The sequence below is a fragment of the Neodiprion pinetum genome, chromosome 1 (assembly GCF_021155775.2).
Source record: "Neodiprion pinetum isolate iyNeoPine1 chromosome 1, iyNeoPine1.2, whole genome shotgun sequence".
NCBI classification, from domain to species: Eukaryota; Metazoa; Arthropoda; class Insecta; order Hymenoptera; family Diprionidae; genus Neodiprion; species Neodiprion pinetum.
In genome coordinates, this window is record NC_060232.1 from 21980521 (window position 1) to 22006636 (window position 26116).

At 37.7% G+C, this 26116-nt stretch overlaps 2 protein-coding genes and 1 long non-coding RNA gene across 7 annotated transcripts; 1 reads left to right on the plus strand and 2 right to left on the minus strand.

Annotated features, from left to right (window-relative positions):
• The first annotated feature begins 10955 nt into the window (after positions 1–10955).
• Positions 10956–12871, plus strand: LOC124224995 (uncharacterized). 2 transcript variants are annotated; one of them, XR_006884965.2, is made up of 4 exons: positions 10956–11296; positions 11378–11518; positions 11609–11876; positions 11960–12871. It is a non-coding gene; the product is annotated as an uncharacterized lncRNA (long non-coding RNA). The 2 variants fall into 2 exon arrangements; XR_006884966.2 differs by having other exon boundaries at positions 11425–11518.
• Positions 12788–25866, minus strand: LOC124224990 (uncharacterized). 3 transcript variants are annotated; one of them, XR_011177340.1, is made up of 4 exons: positions 14120–14361; positions 13839–14024; positions 13479–13738; positions 12788–13168 (listed from the first exon to the last, which is right to left on the minus strand). XR_011177340.1 is itself a non-coding variant. In XM_069136704.1 (4 exons), the coding sequence occupies exons 1-4, from the start codon at positions 25705–25707 to the stop codon at positions 13136–13138; spliced, it is 684 nt and encodes a 227-aa protein (XP_068992805.1). In that variant the 5' UTR covers positions 25708–25866; the 3' UTR covers positions 12788–13135. The 3 variants fall into 3 exon arrangements, 1 of the variants encoding a protein (XP_068992805.1); XR_011177341.1 differs by having other exon boundaries at positions 14206–14345; XM_069136704.1 differs by lacking the exon at positions 14120–14361 and adding an exon at positions 25503–25866.
• Positions 14594–22702, minus strand: LOC138190302 (uncharacterized). 2 transcript variants are annotated; one of them, XM_069136701.1, is made up of 3 exons: positions 22489–22702; positions 20918–21155; positions 14594–18170 (listed from the first exon to the last, which is right to left on the minus strand). In XM_069136701.1, exons 2-3 carry the CDS (start codon positions 21072–21074, stop codon positions 15694–15696), a joined length of 2634 nt encoding a protein of 877 aa, XP_068992802.1. In that variant the 5' UTR covers positions 21075–21155; positions 22489–22702; the 3' UTR covers positions 14594–15693. The 2 variants fall into 2 exon arrangements, with proteins under 2 accessions (XP_068992802.1, XP_068992803.1); XM_069136702.1 differs by lacking the exon at positions 22489–22702 and having other exon boundaries at positions 20918–22158.
• Positions 25867–26116: the final 250 nt, after the last annotated feature.

Genomic DNA, 26116 nt, shown 5'->3' on the forward strand with positions numbered 1-26116 from the left:
CCAGAGTAGGGCAGAGTGGGACGCAGTAGGCTCTCGGTTAGGGCTAGGGCCTCTCCGCTCAATACCTCCTCTTCATCATCGGCCCTAACCCCCTGGGACGGCGACTGGAGTGCGACGCCGCGCAGTCTTGCCCCGACCTCTGCGAGGGTAGCCCTGGTTCTAGAGGACGCAGAGTGGGAATCGCCCTCGGCACTGGGCGGTTTCGCCTCACGAAGCGCCAGCCACAGCGCGGTTAGGAGGAGGTTACCCACGAGGAAGAGAGCCATGATAGCTAGTGGGAGGGGGGAAGGGGAAGCGCAAGCCCCAACAGGCAGGGCACGCAACCGCGTATTAGTGCCGGGGGGCTCCCTGAAGATATGCCTCGAGCGGTTCCGGGGAGTCCCCTATCCGCACCAGGGTGGCCGCTGGTTTTTTAGTGGGTGCGAGTCCCACACTACCCCGAGGGTCCTTGCGCGGAGCCTCGGGGTGTGCATAAGGCATTTTTCCAGCGATAATAAAAAAAAAAAAAAAGGTTAGGTTAGGTCGGTAACACACTGACTACATGTCCCGTCATCTCGTGCAGCCAGATCGTGGGTAGAAGTTACCACCTCTCCGACTCTCTACCCACAGCGCACACAATCACAACTAGTGTGTCCGTGAACCGGCGGTGCCGACGCTACTCGAAAATAGTCGAGAACGGCCGAAGATCGCTTCTCCTCACGCGTTAATATTCTCCCGTCGACCGGCCCGCATGTGTACTAACACATCTAAGCTTAGCACGTGCGTGAGTAGCCAAGCCAAAAGCGAGGCTTGGAAAAAAATGAAACTAGCGCGAAGCCTGAGAAACTCGCATATGACGTCACGCGACGAATTTTTTTTTTATGTTTTCAGGTTTTTTGCAGCAAAATAATTTATAATTAAATAATTTTAAGCATGAATATTAACAATTAATAATTATTATTATGGTAATTAAAAAGCCTTAAGCGCAACTTAAATATAAGATTACTTGATAATGTTTAAACTGGTCCCGATGGACGAGTGGTTAAATTTTTGGCTTACATGCACTAAGTCCCGAGTTCAAATCCCGGAACATTACCTTTTTTTTTTTTTTTATTTTTAAAAAAATTTTTTTTTTGTGGCGTGGGCGTAATGTCCCGTGCTCAAAAATCATAATGTTTTTGTATCTCTTTCCACGTGACCCATGAGGTAAGATACAATGGTGCGCATTTTTTTTTAAGTGGTATCCCCACGGTAGATCTAATCCACCACAAAACCAAAAGAAACAAAATTAAAAGAATATATCGATTGCACAATATCTACAGCAAGACTAGAAAATTTTCTAAATAAATAGAGCATTGCTCACAGCCACAAAATTGGACTTTCAAAAAGTTAACCTATTCTTAAATTTAATAAACATCCCAGTGTTCATCTGGGTTGTAAGCTTGCAATCGTATCGTTTCTTGTGGTTTTGTCCCTACCCGTGAATATAAATTAACCGCGTTCATTTTCGAAATGTGTTCCCTATCGATATTTACAGTGATCGCACTGCCCCCCCTTGCCCTCAATGACATTTTTCACGACGCATAGTGAATTTAATGTATTCGCGTGAAGAGCATTTCTTTTCTTTGTTTTTACATCTGGAATAAGTGAGAACGCTCTTTCAGCAGCTGCATTTGAATGAGGTAATGCTCTCACTATACCCAGAAGTAATCGCAAATTTTCATAGCGAAAACATCCATCAGAATTTGTAACAGTGCAAATTGCCATCCACGTTTCGTCAAATGACAATTTGCTCCATTCTTCCTTCTGAAGTTTGTTTTCGCTGTACAACAGTTGCCATTCGCGGACAACACTGCTCTCGTCAACAATACGTCATCGGCGACAAACGTTTGCCACGCAGGCGTTTGTTGTTTGACGATCCGGGTGGAATAACGCGGGAATTTTCGCGAATACCGTTACATTTTTTAAAAAGAAATCATCGAACGGAAGTCTTTTTACAAGCTGGGTCGCCGCAGTTACGTAAAATTGAAGGCATTTTTCACGGAATATGTCAATTTCTGCCTTTGGAAGTCCTACAGCTACTCGCTCATCTAAATATTCTTGGCAATCATGACCAACATCAATTTCACTTAAATTACGCTGATTTACGTGATTTTGGAAATCAATGCTGCGAGCATTGCCATTGAATATTTGTGGCTGCAACAAAGCAGGTTTTAAAAATTTTTGCAGGACATCCAGAAGCATTCTCTTTGAATAAGCTTGCAAGCAGTGAACTAATGTCTGTTCACTTTGAAAAAAAGCGTTTACCTTGTTAAATGATTCTAAAGAAAATTGCAAAAAAAGCATGTATGCCTTTGTAAAAGGCATTTTTAGAATTTCGAGGAGTTCTCCTGCTTGCTTACATTTTTCAAATGACATTTCTGTCAAAAAAGCCATCAATGTGTCCCAATTTTTCAAAATTTTAACGATCACGGAATGACGCGACAGCCATCTTGTTTCGGCATAACGAGTGATTTTAGACGGACGATCGGAAAAACTTTTTTGAAATTCACGAAAGATGGCTGTTCTTTTAGGACTCGCATTCAAAAACGACGCAATGTTTTTAATGAAAGAATTTTTCCTCCGGAATCACGGCATAAGCAGCACTTGCGCTTAATGCGAGGGAATGGCAGATGCATGGTATCGTAACGAGTTGAGGGATTTGTTCCGATAACAATTTACGAACCGATAAATGCTCGCCCATCATCACCGACGCGTTATCGCTCGCGTAGCCAATTATGTTGGACAGTGGAATCTGTTTTTTACAAAATTCATTTTTCAACGATTTGAAAAGCTCATTGGCTGAGCAGTCAGCTGCATCTAAATGAATTAATTGTAATAATTCAGTTTTCACAGCCAACGTATTTGGCTCAACGTACCGGACCATTACTGCCATCCATTTGTCGTTTGTGCAATCTGAAGTTTCGTCCAGATGCACAGAAAAACGATTTTCGCGTAAAATTTCGACAATTCTCTCGGTTTCAACTACGCCAACAACTTTATCAATGAGTTTTGTGGCTTTCGTTTTACCGACTTTCATGGCCTGTAGCACAGCAGGCTCTTTCCCTATCGTTTTAAATAATTTCAACATTTCCGAAGCGGCCGACATGGAAATGTTGTTCTCTGCAAGAAAAGTCGCGAAACGAACTTCAGCAATTTGTACTCTTTCTTTGAATTCAAAATCAGCATCATTATCAACTGAAAATGATTCAAGACCAGCAGTACAAGTTGCTTCTGAAACAGATGCTGAAGGCATCGTGTTTTGAAAATCTGCAACTCTTTTAGCCATCAAGGGCATATTTTTAACATGCCCTGCAGACTTAGAATGTCGCAGAATTTCAATACGCCCGCATGAAAACGTGTTTTTGCACGCAATGCAAAAAAATTTTGCGCGATCCGAAGGGATTTCCCGAACCCATAACCGCCATTCTGGGTAGTCATCGTACCATTGATGCTGAAAATTTTTTGCCGATTTCGGCTTTTTTTCTACTGGCTCATCCATGAGCCCAAAAAAATATGAAATTATTTGAAAAAAGAAATAAAAGTAACGTAAACAAGACGAAAGTTACTGAAAAAGCATCAAAAATACGATTTCTATAGAAGAAAATCACGAATCCCGATCAATTAATAATTTTAGTAATAATAATAATAATTATTATTATTATTATTATTATTATTATTATTATTATTATTATTATTATTATTATTAATTAACGCTTTTTAATCACCATAATAATAATTATTAATTATTAATATTCATGCTTAAAATTATTTAATTATAAATTATTTTGCTGCAAAAAACCTGAAAACATAAAAAAAAAATTCGTCGCGTAACGTCATATGCGAGTTTCTCAGGCTTCGCGCTAGTTTCATTTTTTTCCAAGCCTCGCTTTTGGCTTGGCTACTCACGCACGTGCTCAGCTTAGATGTGTTAGTACACATGCTGGCCGGTCGACGGGCGAATATTAACGCGTGAGGAGAAGCGATCTTCGGCCGCTCTCGACTATCTTCGAGTAGCGTCGGCACTGCCTGTTCACGGACACACTAGTTGTGATTGTGTGCGCTGTGGGTAGAGAGTCGGAGAGGTGGTAACTTCTACCCACGATCTGGCTGCACTGCGGCGCCATCCTGCATGCTAGTCAGCCATCCTGCATGCTAGTCAGCCATCTTGCATGTCAGTCCACCATCTTTCCGGTTGATCCGCAATCTTGCAGTCGGCAACACAGCGACGCTCGGTCGGTAACAAACTGACTACAGGTGAGGCGCGTCCTGCAGCACTCGATCCGATCGGTAACGCAGTTTTGAGCCACAACCCCCCCTTATATAACTACTTACGGACAACTACGATCAGCGGTATTAGCGAAGAAAATAATGAAAAAGGTGATATTTAATACCGCGCAGTACTCCAATGTCAAAAGAACGACGAGTGATGCTGCGCAGCGATATAAGATCGCGCACGCGGTCCACTTACTAAAATTAATTACTCAGAGAGAATTGGTAAAAAAGCTGTTATTAGTTAACCGGAAACCATGTAAAGAAATAGTAATGCTCAGTAGCTGATGTGAGAATTAATAAATTAGCAGGTATCGGTTGTTTCAGAGAATAAGAAATAATTACATTCAAAATAAGCCAATTGACATCAAGCAGTCAAATGTCTTTGCTTTCAATCAAATATAAACGAAACAATATTACAGTACTGTTATACAGCGATATTAGATTTTTAGGGTATTTAAGAAGATAGGGATAACTAAATAAATCAATAATCACTACCAACGGCGTAAGTAAGAGCCAACCAGTCGCGAAGTTACATGCGATAAGAACTAGGAAAGAATAAGATACGAGCCCAAGCGGCTCACGCAGAGCAACTGCGAGAGCGAAAGAGAGAAAAGATTGTTTGCAAGTAATTTCGTGGCTTCACAAAATAGAAAAGGAACCTCACTTACGTGAAAGGAAGATATAAACTGGTACAGAATACTGGAAGATGCGATAATGATAACCGAAACTTAGCTAGCGAAAGAACGCCTGTATATCGTGAAACCTGAACGTAGAGTGTCGAGACGAGCGGTGATCCTGGCGATTTTCGTCGTGCTGCTGTCACGTGATTCTTCCTTAAATTTGCGTTATTCTAATTGGGCTAGCGGGTCGCGTAGATCGGGTCTAGAGAAGGGCGGCGACAATCCCTCGTCGCTTGGTTTCTTCTCCTTCGCTGATAGGTATCGAGGTATAGGTAGATACGTCGAGCGGTCATCGGAGGGGTTTCCATCAGCTGTGCTGTATTGTTGGCGAGAGGGGAAGTCGTACTCCACATGTGTTGCGCTACCGAGGTGTCCGAGAAAATTGGTTTACTGATGTTTTGGACTTATGGCAGGTTATCCTTTACTCCTTTCTTTTCTGGTACTCTCCGTTGTGACTATCTCGTTGGCGCTGCATCACGGCACTCGCTCATCGGAGCCCTCATGCCGGAACGGTCTGGTGGTGATGGTCCTCATCCCGGATCTCCACACTGCATCCACCAGATCAACGTGGTCCGCGTAGTCGAGCGTGACCCATGCCACAGCCCTTCGATAAGACGGTTCTTTAAGATACAACCGTCCTTGTTTCATAGACAACGGATAAGTAGGTGTCGTGGTCGGTTCAGCTCCGGGCTGATAAGAATCGTCGACGGGAGGCTTCTTTGTGTTGTCGACGCACAGCCCTGTACGCCGTCGGCGATGCATCCGAGCGGTAGTAGCGTTATTACATGGTTCGGGTCTTGGTCGATAAGTCTACGTAGTTGGAGGTCCTGGTTGTGCATCACGCACGATCCTTTTCGGAAAATAGGTAGGCATCCATCTGGAGTTATTTCAGCGATATTCGGTAGTCCGTAGTTGGTGGTGGCCGGCTGTTGACCCCATAAGTGACCCTGGTCATGCGGTGTCCAGGTATCTTGAAGCAAAAGTTTCGTAGTCGGTTCTTGTAGAGCGTTACAAAATTAGAAAATACACCAGAATCAGCTTAGTAAGTAAATTTCACTTAAATCCAACTAGTCGTTCTTTTTGGAGTATTTCCCTCAGACGTGTTTTCCTTGTTTTTAGCGATATTCTATAAGCAATAATGTTATGATTTACACGCAATGTTACCTCACAATCAATCTCATCCTTGCAATATTGACAATCAGATGTTTGAAATGTGTTGGGTACATATTCAAAAAATTTTCAACAAACACCTGCTGGACTATCCGTGGCATTATAAGAAATCACAAAATCAAAATTGCCACAACTGCTGATAGTGCATTGGCTCTCATATAAAGGTTTCAATAGATTTAACGTTCTTCGTATAACTCAAATGTTACTCCAATCTCCACGAATTTCATGATAAATTGACAAAGTTCATTTTCGGATTCCTTCATAAAATAATAATAATTGTAATCGTCCAAGGCAGCGGTTACCAGAATACTGGCGATGGAATCAAATGCACATGTATTCCTTATAAAATATACACTACCATCAGTTTCGTATGTCCCGCATGGAGTCCATTTTGCAACAAAAAATTTCGACGCTCGTTCAATGTCTTTGAACGTTGTTTGTGCTTAATCTCTTCTCCTTCTCACCTACCTGGTCATAAATATCACATAACAATATTGGTCATGATTCTCGAATATATGGGTGTAACTTATGGTATAACTGAAAAAGTTTGGAACGCTGTGTCTGCTAATTCGTATCAGCCTTGAGTTTATGTTTGTCCAATGATGACGTCATAACCCTAACTTTGCAATTTTATAATTTTAATAAAGAAGGGTAGGGGAATCAGAAGAAGGGGGTTACTATCAATCATTTGCTACAATCAACTATTGCCCTACAAACGATTTTTTAGTGATACGTAACGGAATTTATTGAAAATATTGAACTTTATACATGATTGTCGGCTAGATACGTGTAGAATTTTTTAATATTTTATTTGAAAAAATTGGTTCACTATTAAACAATTCTAAATGTACTAGAATCATGTAGCTGGGTCACTAATTACCGATAAAGTACTGAAATACACCGAACAAGGGTTATTCTATCGCTCTAATCAAACAAACCGAAGGAAAGAGTAATTGTTAGATTAGAGATTTAAATTGGCTTACCTTTGGAAAGTAATCTGAATATGATAAATTGCAGCGCAGATTGGTGAGAGGGTTTAACGGAATGACTGATTTAGATATATTTGTATACTATGATTAATTTGGATTTATTTTGTAGTTTCAAATTTCAAGTAACAAACAACGGAGCTACTATAGTGCTGATTTTAAATTAATATAACAAAATGTAACGGGAAGATCGCTGGAGCTTAGACAGAGTAACTTCGCAGGAAAAATTTGAATGCAGAAGGCAAAAGGATTTCACCGCGAGATTGTAGCGAGGACAAGACAACGAATCTTGTGGTAGAAACCAAAAGGACGATTCGATGATCGGTCGCCGTTTTTATGGAGATCAGTAGCTGCGCAAACCGATCCCCCTCTTCAATTCTTTGTCAAACTACTGCGCACCTTCCCCCTTATTCTAGGAATTAACACTAGGGTACGATATGCTCGTCGCATGTTCGCCCATGATCTTTGCTCTTACCTATTACTATATTGAGAGCTTTCTATGTTTGGTATAACACCGTGGTGGTGTGGTAGTGTCGAGTTGCGCGCCATTAGCTTCCTATCCATGCGAGCTGTGGTGCCGAGCGCAGCAAGCCCCCCTGGCTACCTCACTTCCACCCCCCTTTTTCAGGCGTTAGGACATGGTTCGGTTTTAGCTGCTACTTCCTAATATAGCGATTATAGTGCAGGTGTGCTTCAGGTGACCCGTGTTTCGTAGTGGTATCATATATCGTGAAAGTTAGTGCCGTGTGCACTCTCGAGGTCACGTTGCGCTGAGTTCTAGTCGTAATTTACTTCTTAAATGTTCTTACTATCCTGTTCGTTACAAAGTCAATATATTAAGATTACCATAGCGGTTACTTGTTACTTGGTTAGCTTTACAGCGTGTAAATATATAGAATTGCATATATGTTATAATCAATCACTGTCAGTATCCATCTGGAGTGCAATAGTGATTATTTATGGGACATAGTTGTTATTTATTGAATAGCAAAGCTAATACTAGGATCGCAGCGCTGTGGATATTCTTAGGTGCTCGTATTGTAACTATCTTAACAGAGTTAGGGTATTTAAAGATTTGATAGTTCATAGTTTTAGAATAGGTTTACGTATGTGCTTTCGTATAATTCCCTTCGGTAATTGTCAACTCCTATATGGATATAGATCGGCTTGAGAGGTATTGGAGCGTTGTTCTTATGTTTGTTGGTTGCCTGTTACTGGGCTTTGCCACGTATGCATCTTTGAGTTTATTCTTTGGTGGTCGTGCAATACTTGTAAAGAGCTAGGGATATGTTTTCTTACGTTTCACCTCAAAACTGGTATAAGCTTTGTTCATTTTAAAGGGTTGATTGTTATTGTATTCATACATTAATTGTAATTCTGTTTGGAATAATGTTTGTCAGGTTATTTCGCCTTACAGAATCATCCCGTGAGTTGATTTACCTACAATCCTTTTGTCATTAAGCTTCCTAATATGTGCTCCAGGTGAGGTTCTGTATGGCTCCACATTGGAGATCTGCATTACCTCCAAAATATTTGTGCACGTTGCCTACCATACAGCGTTACGAAAAAAGTCTATAATTCATGTTAGATAATTAGTATTTACGGTTTTGAAGGTTCCGCAGTCACTGGTTTTATGGATCATTGCAGCAGTGCATCTAGCTTTAGATTATGTCGGTTATACATGCATCAGTGGTTTTACCACGGTCTTACATACAGGTCTGGAAACTCTGGTGGTGGGGGTGACTCACTTCTTTAGTCCACTTTCGATAATTCTTAGATTGGTCGCAAGGGTCGCTGTAACCTAGTAGGTGTCAATCCAAGAAATCATTATTCCCGCGGTATTCTAAGGTTAAATTCGACGGTCATGGGTTATGTTACGTTTATTGAGACTGAGTTTGTTTCGCGCTCGGCCGACTATGATGCTGTAGGTTTCTCTGTGCTGCCAACATAACAAGTCTAGTGTAAAAAATTAGCCGTCTCAGATTCATTGTCCCCAAGTGTACGTTCCAGTCGGATGCCTAGAGCATATACATATATACAGTATGGAGGCAGCCTGGTGGCAGAAAAAGTTTCCCCGAGCCGGTGAAAGAGAGAGACATAGTAAGACGAGTATTCCTCTCTTTCTATGGCAAGAGCGTACGTACAGGTACGTATCGTAATTGAGTGTTCCAAGCACTGCGGCGATATTGTAATCCGAATGACATGTGATACATGCATATGCCCTAGTAGTGGGTCAGGTTATTGAAAGAAGACAATAATATCAATTTAGCGTATTTTTAAACAGAGTGATCTAACCTATAAATGTGTAACGGATATATCCGCTGCAAAGATAAGTAAAATATTGAATCGTAAATATCGTAATACTTACAAGTAATTAAAATGTATATAAAAATACATATATGTAGCAGTATATATTTTAACATATACTGTAAAAACTAATATGACCTTCTTTGACATCTTACTCAAGCTTGCACATGGAAACACAACATTTCCCTGTAATGATTTCATTAATTAGGTATCGAAATCTGCTATAACGCGAAAATCTAGCCCAATACTTAAATAAGCTTAGAAGGTATGTTGATATGTTCAAGGGTGCGTTCCACTAAACGTTCACAACGATCACGCTCACGACCACAGTTTTTCCCGTTCCACTTGCCTGCGAGCGTTACTGTCATAAACCCAAGTGGAATAGATTATGGTTCGTTTTGAGCACGGAGTATAGATACAAGGAGTCTGAACGGTATCGGGGTTTTCATAGTATTAATGTACGCAATAATAAACCTAAATCATAGTTCTCTTTTCTGCCACTGGCTGCGCAAGTACTCAGGACGTACCGTTGTTATTATTATTATTACACGTAAACATACACCATATACTAGCTCGCGAATGTTAAAATTAATTAAATTAAATATAAAATAAAAATTTATCTATTTAAAATTAATTTTAAGAAAACAATGGGTAGGTGTTGTGCTGTTCATGGTTGCCTTAGTGGCCGAAAGGCAAGTGAGAATGTAGAGAAAGTAGCTTTATTCAAAGCACCAAAAGTGAGTAACCTCAAAATAATATTGAAAATTTGTGTTATTAACAAATAATTCTAAAATTTATGTAGTTTTCTAATATTTGAAAAATATTTTTATTTATGTGCTTAAATATAAAAATATACATTACTTTTAAGGATGTTGAATTGCGTAGTAAATGGAGCTCAGCTTTGGGACAAGAATTAAAAGCTAGCAGTTTTATTTGCGAATTATACTTTATCCAGAGAATGTGATTAAAACTGATCGAGAGATTTTAAAAGATGGTAGTGTATATGTGTATGAATACCAGAAAGTTCATTTGAGGAAGAAAGCTGAGCCAAAATCACATACTAATGACGACAATGAAAACAATTGTAGCTTGCTATTAAATAATGATTCTTCAACAATCTCTGATATAAATGACGATACGACAAGAAATATATCAATTTTTGTTGGCTGTGACGAGCATAAAAAAGAATTAACAAAAAAAATAATTAACAATTTCATAATAATGCGGGGGCATTTTCTAGTCAAATGTTTTAATAAAAGTGCTACGGAGAGAAAAGTTAAATGTAAATCCTAAAACTTTGTATTTAATTCCACATTTCTCAGAATATTTTTTTCCAGAGAGGTGTCAATAGCAGCAAGACTTCCCGCGTAAGAATTTAAACGAGTGCTTCTTAAAAAGTGGCGCACTCTACCGGCAAAAAAATCTGTCCCCTAAATTACGACCATTCGTTCAACATTACGTTCAGACTCCTTGTATCTATACTTCGTGGTTTTGAGCGTGGAGGTAAATAATACAAATGGCGAGCTAGTGAAAAGAAAACAAAATATTGAAGAGGTTAAGTTTTAATCTGTAAGCCTTAAAAATAAACTCAAATAATTATTGATTACACTGCTAATCAGGGTTGTATTTAATTAACTTACGTTCAAATATTATTAAAATGTCTTTGACGGCAACAGTTGGATATTTAGTAATGCATCGTAATAATGCTCCAGAAAGTAGTAGTTCATCCAGTTCAGATGAAGAATGGTCTACAATTTTACAAAAATATGTTTGTGAAAAAAGAAAACTTCGACCACGTATTATTGATTACGATAACGTAGTTTATCGTTATTCAGATGATGAATTCAAAAGTCATTTCAGGTAAATGGTTTCCTATCGCATACCTATAACATAGTAAATTAAGAAAATTTATCTTATGTAGGTTTATGTTGTTATTTTTAGACTTTCAAGAAATACATTTAATTATTTACATGACTTAATACGAGAAGATTTAGTTCGACACATTCCTGGATGCCCTACAATTTCCTCCTATCATCAATTAATGATTGCTATTTGGAAAATGGCTACAACAGATTCTTACAGGTTACATCATTTTAGAAATAAACTACTTAGTCTGATGTAGCACAGTTCAGAAGTATGTTACTAAAATTTGGCCTTTTAATTTTATGGTAGATCCGTCTGCGACAGATTTAACGTAGGACGAGCTACTGCCGTAAGGGCTGTACGTCGAGTTTGTCATGCTTTATTCAGAAGAGCCTCAAGATTTATACAATAGCCTACGGGAGATGGTGCTATTGAAGTAATGCGTGGATTTGAGAGAGCAAGTGGTTTTCCTAAAACAATAGGAGCCATTGATGGGACTCACATTCGTATAAATGCTCCAAAACAAAATCCAGTAGATTATATCAATCGGAAAGGATTCCATTCTGTTCAACTACAGGTATTTAATTACTATTACATTTAAGTATATTAATTTTGGTATATAATTTAATAGATTTACAAGGAGTTAAGTTTGTTTTGTAGCTGGTATGTGACCACAAGGCTCTGATAACCCATTGTTATGCTGGAAATCCAGGATCTGTTCATGATCAAAGAGTTTTTCGTTTGTCAGAAGTTGCAGAGTACTTGAACGATGACAATGCATTTCCTGAAGACAGTCATATTTTAGGTGATTCTGCTTATGAAATACATCAGCACTTACTTACTCCTTATCGAGATAATGGACATTTAAGTGAGAAGCAGAAAAAATATAATTATCGTCAATCAGCTGCTCGAGTTACTGTTGAAAGATGCATCGGATTATTGAAAGGACGAATGAGGAGCTTATTAAATTGTCTACCAATGGCAAGAGTCGATTTAATGGCAGAGTATATTGTTGCATGTTGCGTTATTCATAATATCTGTATTTTACGAGAAGATGAAATAACTATTATCACTATACCCAAACCTAATGACGAAAATAATGGTAATAATTCACGCGAAGTAAGACGTAATGCAGGAATTTTGAAAAGAGATATTATAATGAATTCTTTGTAATAATTATGATGGTTAATTGTCAACTATGTTTCCGTTCGGGATGATAATTCCTTAGCACTTAAAATCATGAGAATGTCATGAAAGTTTCTTTGGCAGTTGAAAATTTTTTCAAAGAAAAAAAAATATTTTCACGGAATATGAAAATTTCAAATTTTCCAAAAAATTTGTTAATACCATAATAATCTTAAGTCAATAACAAAAATTGAACATAAAAATTGCACAAAATTGAATTTTGTAAATATGAAACTTTATTAATTATAATAACATAAAATGTATTTTTTGGTTTTTAATAAAAAAAAATACTAAATAATCGTGAAAAGGTTATAATCTAGTTTGTACGTAGAATTTGATGGTTTAAAACTTTTTTTTCAATTGAATTTAAAAATATTAAAACTTATTATTAAGGAATTATTATAACATTAAATGTACTTTTTGGTTTTTAATAAAAAAAAATACTAAATAATAGTACAAAGGATATAATCTAGTTTGTACGTATAATTTAATGCTTTAAAATTTTTTTTTTCAATAAAATTTAAAAATATTGAAACTTATTTATAGCTAATTTTTCTAGAACGTTGAGAAATTTTTCATCCATTTCCATTCGCTCTTTGTGTCTTTTATTTTTCTGTGCTTCGTGTTCTTCTTTTTGCTTCAGTCTTTTTCCTAATAAAGTGGCAACTGGTGTCTTCTTTGATTCTGAAATGAAATTCCATTTTTTACAATATTTTATTGAAACAAAGCTTTCAGACGGAATTAACCTACTTATTGAACATCCACTATCAGATCCTCCCATACTATCATTAGTTTATAATGATTTTTTTGATAAACCCGTAGAAGATGCAACGGCAACTGGATCACACCAAGCTTTTTTGGAAAAAATCTCTTCCATTATCTAATAACAGTTAATGATACATTACGACGATTGGAAAGAAATAATGTCTGTATTATTATTAAAAAATTCGCTACATTTTAAAGCTAAGAATACTATTAAAGAATTTATACGAACATCAAAAAACTGCCAAGTCCTTCTGTCATTTCCTGATTTATTATTATGATCTTTAATAGATTTGTAAGTTTTTTTTAAGCTTCGTAGCTTTGAAGAACATTGTGGTCCAGTTACATCATGTCCTTTTACCTTCAATTCTTTGGCAACTTTTTCCCAAATTTTCTTTTGGGATATTTTTCCACTATAAAAATCTTTTTCCAATGCTCTATAAGACTCTAATAATAACAAAACACAAGGCGTGCTCCACCTATACAAAGAAGCTGAAATATAAACAAATGCAATTACAAAGTTAATTAACTCCGTTACATACTACATGTAATAATGAAGATAATTATACAATTGATCATTGTTTATGAATACCTTCGCTTTCTTGAGTTTCAGAGTTGGAATAAACAGTATCTTCTGTAGTGAGGAATTCTTGATCAATAAATTGATCTGTGTCAGCCTCAGAAAATTGAAGATTTTCATCAGTAAGATCAACAGACGTTGATGCTTGTGGTTGTTCGTTTAAAGCTTTATTCAAAAGTCGTGTCGCAAATTCTGCATCTATAATAGACAAAATTTTCATGAGTGAATGTTTGTAATATTTGTCATAGTTTTTTAAATAAAAAAAATCACAAAATTTCTAAACATCAGCTCACTTAGTTTTCATTCATAAAGATAGGTTATGTTATTGGGAATTAAGGAAAAATGAATATATTTGTATTCATTATAAGCTGTAATTAACTTTTTTAGAATTTTTTCATATAATTATATATATCTGTAGATGCACGTTGAGCATCTGCTGCAGAAACATCCACATCTACTAAAATATCTTTTTCCGCATTATATAGTGTCAATGTCACGGTCGCCATTTTTGTGACTTTTAGTTTTGAAAGTGCCGCTGACTTTTTCAACGCTCACTCCCACTGAGACATACTGATAAATATCGAAATCAGCAAAATATTATCAAATAAGTGATATTTCCATTGTAACAGTGAAGTGAAAATTTGAAAATAATAACGAGTTGAAACTCCAGTAGTATGTAGCAATATAATATTAATAAATACACAATGAAAACCACTACCTTTTACGAATAAAGGTTTTTATTATTCTACTTGATAGTTGTTGTTTTATTAGAAAAAATTGGTGGCTGTAAATTTACTAATACGCAGATAACATGAATAATATTATCGATGCAAAAGAACAAATTTTCTGGAATTTTCCCTGGTTAAAATTCCATCAGAAACCAATAGAATATGTAACTGAAATGTATAAGAACTTGACGGGATTCTGTCAGCTTTATCCGCACAAGTGATCCAACATTGAATTTCTGTCTGCATCTATCAGTTTCATGTACGCATGACTATGAATTTCAGACGGTATTTATTGGACTTCTAACTGCTTGACGGCGTCTATCCGCAATTTCATATACAAATTCTATCGGCCTCTATCCTCATTCGCTCTTTACAACAAGCCATCCGCTTCTGTTGGCAATTACAGACAGCCCGTCTGTCCGAATGTGTACGCAGCGCTGAGCAGCGTGCGAATTCATCTGGATCTATCCGCAATCGCGTATACAAATTCTATCGGCTTCTATCCGCATTCGCTACCGACAACGAATAACCCTCTTCTGTCCGCAATCGCGTATACAAATTCTATCGGCCTCTATCTGCATCCGATAGATAGCCTGTCTGTCCGGTTTTCATGTATTATCGACACGATGCGTTTTTAATTGCAGCATTTCAATTTCGTAATTTTCACTCTAAAATATAATACCGGTAAACGGGGAATTTGAGTCTGGGTTTTACATGTCGGATTTCGGTTTCTTTCACCCAACTATAGTCAAGGAAAAATAGTTTTGTTAGCCAAAGTTTTCTTCTGTAGAAACCAGAACGATATTTCAGAATTTAAGAAAAATTACTTTTCTTGATAACTTCAGTTTCGCATTCCGGTCACTTGTATAAAAAAATAAATCATTATTAAATGATATAATTTTAAGCAAAGCGGATATACAGTATTTTTTTACATTTATTTTGTCCTTCGTCAATTCAGTCTTTATTATAATTGTATTGTACTATAATAATCAGTGTACACAAATTTTAACTTATGGTAGGATTTTAAACATCTTGAACAAATTTTAACATCAGCCCTGCAAAGAGTAAATATTGTCTGACAAGTTTATAAACCCTGTCTATGCTATATAGCTGTAAATTTTTTTTGTACATAGTTTATCTTAATCTATGATGCAAGGAGATTTGCAAATATATGTCAAATTGTTGACGCTCAGAAATAGCAGTTTCTCTTGGATATCGTCCATGGGGATTCTTCGATATTCATCGCTTCGCCTTACTCTCACAATGTGCGGTACGTGCAATTCTACAACCACATCAATATTCTGTGCATCGATATAGGTCCGACCATCAACGAGTACAAATCCAGTTATTTGAACTATATCCGTTGTGACCAATTGCACTACGGAATCGTTAGTTTTTTTGTTCGGCCGATATCGTGCGCTGTGAAAAGGGGTATTTTTGAATATACACCGAGCGTATATGACTTCCCCGTTATCATGTACGACAGGTTTGCCAAGCAAAACTACATTGTCAGGTGTTATTGTGCAATTCGAAGTGTGAGGACGGCCGGCAAAGAGACGCTTGCAGTAATTCTGGCTTTCTTCCGAGAGTTCCATGTTTTCCCCCAATTTCCATTGGAACATATTTTTATTGAGGTATCCCATTGCGATTTGATCGTCAACCCCTTTCGGTCCATTGACTTGTTGTTTTAGTCTGTAATTGGTACTCTCAAAACTGAAAGCAGAAGTCGTCCACAACGGTCCTGACGATTTCACGGATTTCACCACATGCAGTAAGCTATGTACATTGAATGTCACATATTCTTTTCCGTATAAAATTTCAAATTCAGCTACGAATTTCGTGAGATTCAGTTCGCACTTATTTAAATCTGCTTCGGAAATTTTGTTTTGCAGAAGTATGAACGAACTGTCTACTAAAAGTGATAGGTGTTCCAAAGCAGCGTCTGGTATGAGACCGTCTAAACAAGGGAGGCTGTAGAATAATAACCATGACTGCCATTCAGAAGCTTTCCACTTGCCTCTTTTCGATAATTTTCTCGGCAATCGATGAATTTCGTGTGTAGGAGTCATTCGCATCAATCTATCGTTGATTTGATTTTGAATAGCTGGGGCCAGATAAATTGGACTCCCGGGAGTTGTCCAAATATCCCACAGAAGTTTTATTACACCGAGTAATATGGCGTGCATGTATTCAAAGGGAAATCCCCACACCATATTAAATAGGAGCAACTGTAACAAAATGCTAGCTCCTTTGACGCCATTCACAGGTTTCCGAAGTCGTGTGGCATTTTCTACATCCTCTTTATGAGACTCGTGTGTTCTCCCGTCTGCGTCTACTTCGCCGAATAAATAGCGCACAGCTCCACGTACATAATTCCCATGAGCATAGCACCAACTACAGCTGCGATATCCGTTATATTGTAACCTGCACTGGACAATAGGTCTTGCCACGGAGTCACAAACGCAACACAGTGGTATTATTTTGAAAGTTGTCTTTCGGCCCATGTCATTTTTCAATTTGAGGCCTCGTTCGGTTAGGTGATTTGCCTGTGAAACGAACTGTTGGAGAAAAGTGTTCATCATGGTAGGACTGGGTTCCTTATTTCCAACCCATAATCCAGCTAGAAGGACGTGCTTAAATCGCAGATGGGGAGGTAATTCATTCACAATTAATAGCAATGGCCAACTGCTTCTATTGGAGCTATTAAAAATCGGCATTCCATCTGTATTGAAGTTGTACGTGAGGACATGATCAGCATTCTGAAAATATTCCCCAATTGCCGCTCTATACAGCTCGCTGTCATAAATGTCTGTCATTACGGTCGGTGGTGCACGAGCGAGCGCAGCGTCTCGTGTTATTAAGTTTTCCATTAGGCTCTCACGGATCTTTCGACTACTCAAGAGTTGCTTAAATTGGTACTTCAAATCAATGTAAATGAACCTATTCGGCGATTGCATCGTCAGATTTTGTAGCTGAAGGCACTCTTCGCAAGTAACTGAATTATTTTCAAATTCCCTTTTTGTGATTGGTCCCAAAATAGGTATTTTGCATGAAGAGCAAAAAAAAGTGTAAGTCATAACATCTTCAGGCGGCTCGTACTTCTTTTTGATTTGGAATTTGCTAATTGACCAATTCTCATACCTTGGTCCGGCCAAACATTGTATCATATCCACCAGTGCTTTTCGGGCCTCATGGGATACAGAAAAACGCATACAATATGCCATGACCATTTCCATAACATCCGACACGGACAGAACAGATTGATCAAACATAATATCGTCGTCATTCACACCGTCTTCTCGCCCGACTCGTTCGTGAGGTTCATCTTCTTCCGAACTTTCAGAATCGTCAAAATTTTGTAAATTGTCGTGCGAATCGTGGGAATCGTCTGATTGTGAGTCATCAGAATTTTCTACATCGGGATCTGTCAAGTGCTCTTCATCCGACACACAGACATCATCATTCTCCTCATGTGACATATTTCCACAGCAGTCATTGCTTAGATCAGGCTCCATCGAAGATGCAGCAGATGATTGATTAGAATCGGAAACACAATGTGACGTATCATCCTCGGTATTTAACAACATATTCTCGCCCGATCCCACAGAATTTTGATCTGAAAACATTAATTGACTAACAATAACTTTGGCACAAGTAATATAATAACGTACAAAGATTGACGTCCCTGTACTCAGCAGAGCAATGTTGGAGAAACCGAATATAATTGGTACCATAATTAGGTGCTTTTTAGGTGCTAATTAGGTGCCCGATTCAAGAATTTGGTGCTTGATTTTTTAATGAGAAAAAATCGATTATTGCCGCGCGCTGCTAGCGGGACGTCATGCTAGCAAAGCACCCCACGTAACTCGACAAGTACCGGGGTTAGGGAGAAGTACACTTCGTACGAATTAAGTGCTTTTTAAGTGCTACTCGGGTACACTATCCAGAATTTCCGGGATTGATTTTTTAATTAGGAATAATCGATTTTTGCCGCGCGCTGCCAGCGGGCCGTCAGGATAGCAGAGCACCCCACGTAACTCGACAAATACCGGGGTAAGGGAGAAGTACTCTCCGTAGGAATTGAGTGCTCTTTAAGTGCTACTCGGGCATGCTATACGGAACTTCCGGGAACGACGTCTTGATGTACTTTCATACATCGTAAACGTTGTTTATTAACACATACATTCTAAAATCACGAGGTACGCTGTATGTATGTATATCAAAATACCAGCAATATTTTTCAATTCTTTCCACATCTCGTTTTTACCACGGCAAAAGTTATTCGATTCCAACCAAGTAAATAACCTTCCGTCTGCACACCTCCGCCACGACCCTCCGACTGCATATAGGGTCAATCTGACCCCAACCGTTTTCCAACCAATTGTATCGTACTAAATGAACCGACTGCGTATTTTGGTGACGGGATGCCATTAGAACAGAGTAGGAATCGGACAATTTGATGACTATGCGTTAATTTTGGTGACTGTCACGAATGTGTATTTGTATGAATCGGTTATTTTGATGACTGGGATTTTTTGGCGTGATCCTGAAAATTCGAAAATTTTGTTGCCAATTTCTGCCCAAGGCGAAACCACAATTGCATAGCTGTGGCTGTTGTGATAGTTTTCCTTTCCCCTGGACTCGCGCGCGAAGCGCGCGACGCCAGTTGCTCAGCAAATTTACAACAAACCTCGTACCTAGGCACCCAAAAAGGTCCGTCATCAGTATATACGATACATGTAAATATATAAATACGCATTATTATTTTTTTTTTTGCACATACAATTGTATTTTACCTATTTTTGGGCACTTCGATTTTAGTATTCTCAAAAATCAACGCTTGGGCCATAAATAAGAACAATTTATTACAAAAAGTGTATGTGCAAAAAAAAATTAATAATGCGTATTTATATATTTACATGTATCATATATACTGATGACGGACCTTTTTGGGTGCCTAGTTACGAGGTTTGTTGTAAATTTGATGAGCAACTGGCCTCGCGCGCTTCGCGCGCGAGTCCATGGGAAAGGAAGGCTATCACAACAGCCACAGCTATGCAATTGTGGTTTCGCCTTGGGCAGAAATTGGCAACAAAATTTTCGAATTTTTGAATTTTCAGGATCACGCCAAAAAATCCCAGTCATCAAAATATCCGATTCATACAAATACACATTCGTGACAGTCACCAAAATGACCGCATAGTCATCAAAGTGTCCGATTCCTACTCTGTTCTAATGGCGTCCCGTCATCAAAATACGCAGTCGGTTCATTTAGTACGATACAATCGGTTGAAAAACGGTTAGAGTCAGATTGACCCTATATGCAGTCGAAAGGTCGTGGCGGAGGGTCGTGGCGGGTGTGTGCAGACGAAGGGTTATTTACTTGGTTGGAATCGAATAACTTTTGCCGTCGTAAAAACGAGATGCGGAAAGAATTGAAAAATTTTGCTGGTATTTTGATATAATACGTATACAGCGTATCTCGTGATTTTAGAATGTATGTGTTGATATACAACGTTTACCATGTATCAAAGTACATCGAGACGTCGATGCCGGAAGTTCCGTATAGCATGCCCGAGTAGCACTTGAAAAGTTCCTAATTCCTACGGAGAGTACTTCTCCCTAACCCCGGTACTTGTCGAGTTACGTGGGGTGCTCTGCTAGCCTGACGTCCCGCTGGCAGCGCGCGGCAAAAATCGATTTTTCCTAATTAAAAAATCAAGCACCAAATTTTGAATCGGGCACCTAATTAGCACCTAAAAAGCACCTAATTATGGTACCAATTATATTCGGTTTCTCCAACATTGCTCTGCTAAGTACAGGGACGTCAAAGATTGAGAACCGAAGAAAATATGAAACAATTACAAGCTGACCCTAAAACGTGTCCTATGTCCCATATTCTAACTTGAATTTTATTTCCAAGAATTTAAAAACCGATATATCGTGATTTTTTTCTCACATAAAACAAAAATGTTTCAAGCATTCTAGGCGAGCTGGATATACAGTAATATCCTTCAAATTCTAAGCAATATACTTTTCGAACTCACGAGTTCATAAATTATTAACTGTAATAATAAAAATCCCTAAGGTGAAGTAGTATAAACTCATATGCATCATCCAAGACAAATGTACGAATTTCGACGTTAATAAATTTTTACGGCTCATTGTAACTATAATTATAGCGTGAGCATAGATGACGCAAAAAAAAGATCTTCCACCTTTTCCAACAGAAATAGCCTATAGATGTTCCGCTTGCAACCTGGTATAGGATAAATTATAGGCGCGTGGTATTGGCGTGTGTTAAAAAAAAAATTGCATACTCCACATTTGTACCAATTAAACGGTCTTTGGTTGGACCAATACCTGATGCGTCGACGTCGGTTTCTGGTGGCGGAACAGTTGCATCAGCAACCCAAAATAAATGAGTCCTCGTAGAAACCCAATGTGGTTGGTACTCTGGATCCAAGAACAGTTTGTAACGTTTACGTGGCTTAGGATCTGCTGCTCTTTCATTTTCCATGTTGGAAATAAATATCCTTTAATTTTATCTCGATGATTCACTGGTATTTATTCCAGATTATCGGAGTTAATTACTGTCACACTGAAAATACATGATAATCAAAGGATATTCACGCAGTCATTCACTAATCCGCACGGAAAATTCCGCGATAGGAAATGATAAATCATAATTTAAGTGTGTTATACAAATTTATAGTTGCAGATCGAAATCATATTCATAATAATTCACTTGATAAATCTTTTAATGCAATTGATACTATTTGATACACTAGTTTTTCTATTCTCGATAATTCAATTCCATTTATGAGTGAATGGGACATTCCACCGCAATCATCAACCAATTTTTCGGCCCGAAAAATTAATGCGATTTGCCTCATAATTATTTTCCTCTTATTCTGTGACCCATCAAGTAAATTAGTAGATTCAACAAGCTTCAGTCCAATAGGACGTACCTTTCACGAGGAATGCGATATCCAATTTTTTTGGACAAAATTTGTATGCGCATTCTTATCGCAGATTTCGAGTCACAATGAAAATTGAAAAAAAAAACTTATGTGTGAAAAACTCTCCGCTTTTCGGATCCATTTTTTAGTTCACATTGACTCTGCCATAACCAATCAAGAATCACGATTTTTGACAAAACAGAAACAGCGATTTCTTTTGCGCCGCAATGTCTTGTCATTGTTTCGAATTTTTATTCTGACAGTTGAGATTTTTCCAGTCATAAAAGAAACAAATTTTCAGAGTGGGAAGGCTGTATAATATAGTAGTCGCGCGTGAGCTACGATTAATTAATAAAGAACGGTAAATAAAATTCTCTTTATTACAATTGTCTTTATAAATCAATCGTACCTAACGCGCGCGACCGCGTAGCCTTTCCATTCTGAAAATTTGTGTTCATGAGTAAAAAAATCTCAGCTGTTAGAATAAAAATTCAAAAGAATGATACAACATTGCGGGGCAATAGAAATCGTTATTCTTTGACAAAAAACGTGTTTTGGAGGTCGTTTGAGCAGAGTAAATGAAAGATAGAAAATAGTTCCGGAAAGCTGAGAGTTTTTCACACAGAAAATATATTTCTTCAAATTTTTATTGTCACGCTAAATATACGATAAAAATACGCATAGCAATTTTGTCTAAAGAACTGGTTAGCATATTCCTCGCCTGAACATGCAGCATACGACGTCCTATATCGGATTGAAACTTGTTGAATTTACTAATTTACTCGAGTCACAGAAAGTAAGGAAAAAAATTTACGCAAATCGAATTTTTCGAGCCCAGACAATGGTTGATAATTCGTGAAGCGCCCAAATAATATCTGAATATTTCAATCATTCGTTATTGTTTTTCATCCTTATTACATTTACATCCCTGCTATTTAGCATCCGAACCTTAGAATAATCACTTGTTATTACCTGTATATAGTAGTCACGCCAGTTCCACTCACGCCAACCACTGTGTACGCGATAGCTCGCTAGTTAGCGAGTTGACGCGTTCTCGTTGTAGCACGCGTGGATGGGCCTGAACGCCGGCATACCCCCTCCTCGCCTCATAAGGCTCACGGGCTGTGTGCAGTTGCGCGCGCGGTAGTTCACACGAGCTTCACGACCACGTGTATATTTTGAACTGACGGGTGAATATAATAACACGAGACAATTTCTAAGTTATTACACCGGCATACAGTGTTTGTTCAATATCAACACGTAGCGCGGAGCTACTGGGGATAATGTTCGCGTTGGTGAAGTTCAAAGTGCAATGTTCACGTCACGATATGAAAAACATTGTTCCCGTGACAAAAATTAATCACTTTGATGCCGATAACATCGATCATCGAAAGTATTATAATATCAAGTGTGGACCTGCAGGCTCATACTGCCAGGCTATCATACTCTGTGTTGACGGTAAGTGTATAATAAATAACACCATTATTTATCAGCTATCGGGTTATATATTCTAATACGCGAGCCATATCATCGGTCTGAGAATAATACTACATATGCCGAACGGATGTTTTGTAGTGAGATTTTTTAATTGAATTACCAATTAGACCTATATATATTAAATAATTATACACAAAGAAAACCGAAATTCATTCATTTTTTTTATATTCCGGACGTTTGATAATTCATACATTCCGTTACTTATTATGCAAGTATTTACAATTATGGTATATTTTTTTTTATCGCTATAAAATGAGAAAAATACAACTTCGAGTGAAGTTAAAAAAATGTTAATATAATCGATAAATCCTCACTGTTCGCAGAACTATACGACAGGCCCTCAAATGTTTATATGAGCGATATATTATCCTAATTCCCATCATATATACGCGTATATTAACATTTGAAAGAAAGTATCAAAGGACACCGCCGCCCTGAGCGTCAAAGACGGCGGTGCGCATGAATTGTCTATTTATTTTCGACAGTAAATATTCGTGTTTGATGATAAAATTCATACCGCCGATTTGGGGATGAGCTAGGAGCATTGACACAATTTTTCAGACTTTTGACACCTCTCTAAAAGGGGGAAATAACTTATGATTCGACATGCACCAGTCAGCTGAACATGTTTTTTTTTCAATGCTGAAATAATAGAAATTAATTCATGTATTTCAAATCATTCTTGTTTTATTCTAACTTTCCTTTGTCATTTCACATTATATGTCATGAAATTATACTTTTTTTCATCAATTTTTTATTGTAAATTAGATTTTTCACTTCGAAGGTTTGTTATTCTGGTTATTCCGTCGGTTATTTCAGTTGATCCCTTGATTCAGGATTTCGATGTACTCGAAAACTGACCAACGAAATCATTACATACTTTCGCAATGAATTATCAAGAAATTATTAGACAGTGGAAAGTCATTTTTTTTGTCATAAAAATCAAGTTTATTTTTTTCAAAAGCAATATTTAGCGGGCTTGCTCAATGCTTAACAAGTTCGCATTTTTTCGACATCCGAACAATGATCCAACGTTACATGGAACAAATTTGGATTGCCAGTAGTTATTTATGATCGTCACTTGAAGAATTCACGATAATTCATGTTTAAATCATTATCACAAACCAGAGTGAAAATATAATGTATAGGATGGTGTGCTATTTTGAACACGTTTGATTATTCTGTTTTCAGACACTATTGAAAAATTACGAGCGAAAAGTGGAGAGAAAAGGCAAGTTGCACCTCCTTCGAATTTGATTTTGTCAGCTTCGGAAATATCTTCAGAAGACTCCGACGCATTAGCTAAACGTGCGAAAAAGGTATATAGGTACATATAGATACGAAGCTGACGATGTTGTTGTTGTTTACTACCAGATGTTGCAGCACCTACACAAAGGTGTATATGGGGCATTCCAGCCATAATCACCCAAGATTGGACTGAACGTTTTTTTTAATAATTTTTGTATAGTTTTACACGATGGAGGTCTATATTGTGTATGTCAAAGGAGTGTCATGGCAGGAGTTGTGTATGTCATGGCATCTATGAATTAATTCTTTTAGATTTTTACTTTGAACCGTTTTCTCAGTATAAATATTACAAACGTCGACTAGTATACATCCTTCGATCTTCTTGCAACGAAGCACGGGTATTCCACGTCGAAAATAGTATATTTCGATACAAGAGGGCAAACAAGCGTTTTGCGCAGTACGAGTCTGAAGGCAGCACGAAGCCGAGGCTTCGTGCGCCCTTCAGACGAGTAGTGCGCAAGAAGCGAGTTTGGCCTCGCGTATCGAACACTATTTTTCTTTGTGAATGTATGCGAAAGTCCGCGCTGTGCAGTGCTTGGGGGCAGCGAAAGCCGGCTTCAGCTCACCGCGCGAAGGCCGGGCTTTGGGTGCCTCCTAGCGGTGGGCAAACGAGGATTTCGCATGCATGTGTAAAGAAAACTCAATTTTTGACGCCTAGACCATTTACTCTTTCTATGACTTTACCTACAATTCAGATTAAAAAATCGTTTTTCAGTGCCCATAAATATTGGTGTTAGTGATCATAGTCTATATTATGGCTTTTCCTGTTCGGAAATATCATATCTCATCCCATTAGGTTCAGAAAATTACTGATAAAAAGTTTATTATTAGAAATATACTGATTTAAAAAGTTTATTATTAAAAAAATTAAAATTTATGAATTTTTGCAACCCAGTAGGATGAGATATGATATTTTCGAACAGAAAAAGCCATAGTGTAGACTCTGATCACTAACACCAATATTTATGGGCACTGGAAAACGATTTTTTGATCTGAATTGTAGGTAAAGTCGTAGAAAGAGTGAATATATGGTCCACGATGGTCTAGGCGTCAAAGGTTGAGTTTTTCGACGTAGAATACCTGTGCTTCGTTGCAGGAAGATCGATCATTATCTGCTAAAACCACATCACCATCTTCCAATAAATCTACGAAATTCGATTCAATAGTTAATTGGGAATCACCTTTTCTACCGCCAGCAACTTTCGATTTGAAACAGATGAACCCAGATGGTGTGATTCCAATCAGTATTTTTGCTGTAAAACCTTTCTTATAATGAGAGTAACAGTAAATACGGTCGTCAACACTTGACGGAACATCTATCTTGAATTCAGTGCAGTCTATGATAACCCGAGTATTAGAGTACTGAGGTTTAAAACATTCCGGCATAGTCTTCTGTACGGCAGCTCTACTTGGCCAAAACACTAAATTTGCAGTTGACGAACTCAAATATTGTAAAGTTGAAAAGAATATCTTGGAGATAGTTGACCGATGTAAACCAAAGAAAATTGCTATGGCTGAAAATGTGAGGCCAGTTTTTATTTTCACTAAAAAAATTGAAAGCCTCTGTTTTCTTGTTATTGTAGATCTTTCCGATGGGTTTTCAGTTTTAGATAATAAAAAATTAAAGTTCTGGAAGTTCACTCCAGCAATATCTAATAAATCTTCATTGGTCTTAATAGATGGAAAACCACAGAAACTACGCTGTTTCCTATTTTGAACTATTTTATGTGATGCAGTTGGAAACTTGTAAAATATACAATCACTAGTTTTCCGTTATTTTTGCAGTTAACAGCAT

Coding starts and splice junctions, on each gene's coding strand:
- LOC138190302 (XM_069136701.1), bottom strand. CDS start 21,074: ATGGAAAATGAAAGAGCAGCAGATCCTAAGCCACGTAAACGTTACAAA. Junction 18,171..20,917: donor AACCGACGTCGACGCATCAG/GTATTGGTCCAA, acceptor TAATGTTTTCAG/ATCAAAATTCTGTGGGATCG.
- LOC124224990 (XM_069136704.1), bottom strand. CDS start 25,707: ATGCCGGAATGTTTTAAACCTCAGTACTCTAATACTCGGGTTATCATA. Junction 13,739..13,838: donor TGAAACTCAAGAAAGCGAAG/GTATTCATAAAC, acceptor TTTATATTTCAG/CTTCTTTGTATAGGTGGAGC. Junction 13,169..13,478: donor GGACTTGGCAGTTTTTTGAT/GTTCGTATAAAT, acceptor ATTTCATTTCAG/AATCAAAGAAGACACCAGTT.